This window comes from Ichthyophthirius multifiliis, assembly GCF_000220395.1.
Source record: "Ichthyophthirius multifiliis unplaced genomic scaffold scaff_1120509250332, whole genome shotgun sequence".
Classification (NCBI taxonomy): domain Eukaryota; phylum Ciliophora; class Oligohymenophorea; order Hymenostomatida; genus Ichthyophthirius; species Ichthyophthirius multifiliis.
This window is the reverse complement of record NW_004086843.1, coordinates 1-6,181: the sequence shown is the minus strand read 5'-3', so window position 1 is coordinate 6,181 and position 6,181 is coordinate 1. Positions and strand designations below refer to the sequence as shown.

At 10.0% G+C, this 6,181-nt stretch overlaps 1 protein-coding gene across 1 annotated transcript, besides 14 other annotated features; it reads right to left on the bottom strand. All coding sequences in view use genetic code 6, as the record gives it.

Annotated features, from left to right (window-relative positions):
• Positions 1-680: 680 nt before the first annotated feature.
• IMG5_066440 (hypothetical protein) lies at positions 681-903 on the bottom strand (the record flags this gene model as incomplete). The annotated part of the gene is made up of 1 exon (XM_004036869.1): positions 681-903. A coding segment is annotated over one exon (223 nt), but the record flags the coding sequence as incomplete, so codon positions are not given.
• Positions 837-887: a microsatellite.
• Positions 837-890: a microsatellite.
• Positions 841-893: a microsatellite.
• Positions 885-947: a microsatellite.
• Positions 885-975: a microsatellite.
• Positions 888-944: a microsatellite.
• Positions 892-975: a microsatellite.
• Positions 899-946: a microsatellite.
• A 1,499-nt stretch (positions 976-2,474) lies between the features above and the next one.
• Positions 2,475-2,505: a microsatellite.
• A 221-nt stretch (positions 2,506-2,726) lies between these two features.
• Positions 2,727-2,782: a microsatellite.
• Positions 2,735-2,784: a microsatellite.
• Positions 2,785-4,517: 1,733 nt separating this feature from the next.
• Positions 4,518-4,551: a microsatellite.
• Positions 4,543-4,661: a microsatellite.
• Positions 4,662-5,451: 790 nt separating this feature from the next.
• Positions 5,452-5,490: a microsatellite.
• Positions 5,491-6,181: the final 691 nt, after the last annotated feature.

The following is a 6,181-nucleotide window of genomic DNA, read 5'->3' as shown; positions in this document are numbered from 1 at the left end:
TGAATCAAAATCAAGAAAAACGCCATAATATTTATTATATCAAATAAATTTAAAAAAATATAATTTATCTAAATATTCATCTAAAAATATTTAAATTTAACGAAAGCAAAAAATTAAATAAAAAAATATCAATCAATAGAATTTTATAATATATTTAAATGAAAATAAAAAAATGAGTTATAACAAATATGATATTTTAATATAAATATAGTTAATTTTTAATTATAAAATAAAACACTAATTTATTTGTTGAGTATAATAAATATTTGATAAAATTAATTAATTAAAAGTAAGGAGCTAAATAAGAATATAAACATAAAATTATATATTCAATATTTCATAACTTTAAAATTTATTTTAATGAATTTATTTTATATTTAAATCTGTTTATTAAAAAAATATTAATAATAATAATTTTATATTATAGGATTTTTATAATAACATTTTATACCTATTGCTAATGATATTATTGATTATTCAGAAAAAAATAAAAAATTACTTTTTAAATAATTTTAAATATAGATTTATTTTTATTAAATTAAATTTTTATTATTAATAATTATTAGAAGATATATATCGGTTTAAATACTAATTTTTTAGATTATAAAATATTATTTAAAGGTATAAATAATATTTAAAATTAATATTAGAGGCTTATAAATAAGAAATAAAAGTAAAACAAAAACATAATATTATAGGAAATTAAAATAAATAAAAAAGATAATAAAAAATGAAAAATATGATATATAATATATAAAAAGTAAATTAATTTAAAGATAAATAAATTAAATAGAAAATTAGAATGATTATATAATAAAAATTTTAATTTATTAATAAAAAATATATACATAAATAAATATATGTAAAAATAAAAATATATATAAATATATATATTTTTTTTTTCTTATTTATTTTATATATTATATTTTTATTTATTTTTTTATTTTTATTCTATATGATTTACTTTTTATTTATAATTTAATTAACTAGTTTTTTTTTTAGTAATTTCAAATTAATGAAAAGGCTTTTATTAATTACTCTTACCTATTTAACCTTAGTACTTATGTTTATATATTTAATTTTTGAATATATTTTTTTTTATTCACAATATGTCTGGATACTTTTTGATTTATTTCAAATATTATTAATTCAGGATTATATTGATTCGAATTTATCTCAAGTCTATTAATTGATTTTTTTTATTAATTTAAATTTTAAAAGTTAAAATATTCAATCAAGAATTTTTTAGATATTTTTTTTCAAATTTTATATTTTGTTTTATTGTATGTTTTTAATTTTCATTTTTAGTCTTCATAACATTAATATAATTCTATTATACATATATATTAATTAGATATTAATTTAATTTATTATTAATATTTTTATTTAAAAAATTCATAGTTTTTATTTTATTTTAACTTTTTTATTTAAATTAAAATAAAAATATTTTATTTAGCATTTAAATTTTTTTGTAATTTATGGATCATAACCAAAAATAAAATAAAATAATATATTTATATATTGAATATTTTTTTTTTTAATATATTAATATTAAATACATATAAATGAGAACTATATATTAACTTTATAGAAATTTATTTAATTTTTGTATATAATGCAATTTTGTTTATTTAATATAAAAATAATATTTAAAATAAAATACATTATTTTTTATTTGTAAATAAATAAATTATTAAATTTAAATTTATTTTCTTGATTTGAAAAATATCTTAAATATAATAATTATTTATTTTTGAAAAAAATTAATATGTATGTGTATGATTTATAAGATTTTTAAAAATAATTTAATATATTAATTATAAATTAGAAGTAAAATTTCAATAATAATTCAAAAAAAATTAATTAAAAAGATATTTTGTAAAATATTGAATATTATAAAATTAAAAATTAATTTTTATAAAACATAGTCTTTTAAAATATTTATTAATACATTATTTAAAATATTTTTTCTTTTATTAAATAACATTTTTTTTGTTATATTTTTGTTAAAAAATAAGAAATATAGTTTATTTTAATTCAAACTGCATTTAGTTTTTTTTCATAAATTATAAATATTACTCTTATTTCATAAAAAATTGAACCTATTGTTATTTTTAATAAGTTATTAGCTCTTCTTAAATATAATTTTTTAATTTAAAATTTGGTTTTTGTATTTTTCTTTTTATGTCCTTAAATTAATTTTTTTTCTCATTTAATTTTTATATTGTTTAATAATTTTTGATCTTTTGCTAATTGAAATTTAATATATATCTTCACCTATTTTTTCTAATATTTTTATATATATTACTTCTAGAAAATTAATTATAGATTTTTTTATTACATTTTTATTTTAATTATAATAATACGTCAAATATTATTGTTATAATATTACATTAAAATAAATATAAAATATATATATTACAAAACTTCATTAAATATATTTAAATTATTATTATTTATATATAAAATTTTATTTTATTATAATTTATTATAATTTAATATAATATTTATTATTCAAATATTTACAAAATATATATAGATTATAATATGTCAAAGGTAGAAGCAATATTTTTAATCATTTATATTTTAATTTTTCTTTTAGATTTACATTTGTTTGATAATTCTTACTGTATTTATATAACTATATTAGGCTTAAAAAAATGTAATTTTTTTATATAATATAATTAAGTCAATATCTAAGCAATTTTTAAGAAACAATATAAAAAAAATGTTAAAAATTAAAAAAAAATAAATGAAATGAAATAAAATAAAATAAAATAAAATTAATTAATTCAATTATAATATTTTTTTAAAAAAATAGTGTGTAATAAATACTTTTTATTTATTTTTCATTTTTAAAAATCATTTTTGAATTATTTAAGGTAAATTATATTTTTATTTTAAAAATATAAAATATTATTAAAAAATAATATAATAAAGGGGGTATATATTTATTTATCAATGCTTAATTACTATTTAATTTTAGTGCGTAATAAAAAAAAATATTTTATTTTAATATTAATTAAAAATAATTTTATTTATATACAAAAAGCAAGTAAAAACTTATAAGTTAATAAATTAAAATAATTAATTAATTTTATAGTATGTAAATAAAAAATTAGATATATTTATGTAAAAATTAATAATTCAAAGAGCGTAAATAATATATATATATATAAAAATACATATTATTTTTTTCATAATAATATAAGGATGTAATAAATTAATTAAAAATTTAAATTTATAAGATAAAAAGATTGTAAATAAAAAATAATAAAAAAATATAATTTATTATAAAAATAGTGTGTAATAAAAAAACAAGTTTCAAGAAAAAAATAAAAAATAATTTGTAGTTAGTATGAATAAAAAATAAATGTTTGATATGAAAATAAAATATTTTAAAAATAGTTTGTAAATTTTAAAAATTATTATTAAAAATAAAAATAAAATAATAGTGTGTAAAATTAATATTATAAAAAAAATTAACTCCTTTTTGAATAGGTAAAAATAATAAATAAATTTTAAAAAAAATTAAATAGAGAGTATTAAAATTATTAATAATATAATAAAATAATTAAACTATATTATACTGAAGATTTATAATGTAAAAATAATTTTCATTCAAAATAAATATTAAAACAAAATAAAAAGTGCGTATTAAAATAAAAAATGTCAAAAAATAAAATAAAAATAGAAAGTTATAAATTATAATAATAATAATATAATTAAATATAAAATATTTTTGAAAAAAAAGCAAGTATTTAAATATAGATAATCATTTATATTAAAAATAAATTAAATTTTAAAAATAGGGAGTAATTTTAATAAATTAAGGTTTTAGATAAATTTATAAATTTTATATTAAAATAGGGAGTAAAAATAAATATTATTCTCTTAAGTTAAAATTTATTAAATATAGAATGTAATATTGAAAAAATAGTTTTTTATTTAAATCAAATAAATATATAAATAGCCCGTAATATATAATAAAAAATAATTTTAGTCTAAATTATTAATTTTTTATTTAAAATAGGGAGTTATATTTAAATAATATAGTATAATTTAATAAATTTTATATTGAAAACAGTCTGTAATATTTAAATGAAATGCATTTTAGTATAAATTTATCAAATATTTTAATAAAAATAGATTGTAATATAAAAAAAATATAATTATTAATTAAACTTTATAAACTTAATATTTAAATAGGCAGTAATATTGGAATATATTATTTTTTATTAAATTTATTTATATTTAATTAATAAAAAGTTAGTAATATTAAACAAATTACCTTTTTAATTTATAATAGACAGTAATATTATTCTTAATAACATTTTAAATTTAAATTTATAACATTTTTTATAAAAATAGATTGTAATATTAATTAAATAGCATTTGAAGTTTATAATTTATCAATTTTTATTTTTTTTAAATAGCCGGTAACAATAAATTAAATAGATTTTTTAGTTTGAATTTATTATAAATTTTATATAAAAAATAGTTTGTAATATTAAATAATATAAATTTTAGTTTATATAAATCTTTAATTTAAAATAGGGGGTAAAAATAAATAAAATATTATTTGTAGTTTAAATTTATTATTTTTAATTAAAAATAGAAAGTAATATTAAATAAAATATCATTTATATTTTAACTTTATTTTGTTTTTATTTATATAAACAGTTTGTAATAATAAATAAAATAGTATATAAGTTTAAATTAATAAATATATTCATTAAAATAGTAGGTCATTTAGAATTAAAATGCATTTTTAATTTTATCTTATCAATTTTTTTTAAATAGATAGTAATTTTATATAAAATAAAAATCTTAGTTTATATTTATCTACACAATAGTCTGTAATATTAAATAAAAAAATGCATTTTTAGAAAAAAATATAATTTTTTGTTAAAAATAGTTAGTAAAATATAATATTTTTTTAAAAAAATATATCATTTTTATTTAAATAGGTATAATAAATAAAATATAATTTTTAGTTAAAATTTCTAAACATTTAAATAAAAAATAGAAAGTATTATTAATAAAATTCTTACGTTTTTATTTTAAATTATAATTTTTTAAGAAAGTAAAATTACATAAATAACATTATACTTTTAATTTTTTACTTATAATAGGATGTAAAATTATTTATATTATCATTTTTGTTTTAAATTTATATTAAAAATAGTATGTATTAATAAAAAAAATAGCATTATAATTCAAATTCATTAAATTATTTATTAAAAATAGTTAGTAATATTAATTAAAATAATATTTTTAGTCTATATATATCATATATATAAATAAAATAGAATGTAATTATATATAAAATATAATATTTAATTTAAATATATAACTTTTTAAATATTATAGAATGTAATATTAAATAAAATAGAACTTTTATTATAAAAATGTGTCAATTTTTATTAAAAAAGATAGTAATATAAAATAAAATATAGTTTTATTGTTTAAATATATATTATTTTTTAATTAAAAAAGTGGGTATTATTAATTTAAAATATATAATAAATTTAAATAAAAACAGAAAGTAATTTTTTTTTTAGTTCAACTTCTTATTATTTCTAATTATAATAGCTTGTAATATTAAATAAAAGACCTTTTTATGTTTTAATGTATTTATTTTCAAATTAAAAATAGAAAGTAATAGATCAAATAAAATTACATTTATTTTTAAAAAATTTATTAACTTTGGAATTAAAAATAGGAAGTAATATTAAAAATTTAAATTTATCTATTTTATAATGATAATAGATTGTAATAAATAAAATAAAATCAAAAATTTATTTTAAATTTATTAATTTTTTATTAAAGTCAGTATTATATTAAATTGAATTTAATTCTTAATAAAAAAAGTTTGTAATATTAATTAATTAAAATTGCAATTTTAATTTTAATATCTTTATTTTTATATTAATAAATAGAATGTAATATATTAATAAAATAGCATTTATAGTTTAAATTTATCTATCTTTTAATTTTAAATAGGGAGTAATTTATAATATAAATAATTTTTATATTTTATGTATAATTTTTTATTTAAATAGAAAGTAATATTTAATTAGATTTCATTTTCGATTAAAAATTATAAATTTTTTATTGAAAATAGAATGTAAAATTAAATACATTATAATAATTTATTTAAAAAATATTTTAATTTATT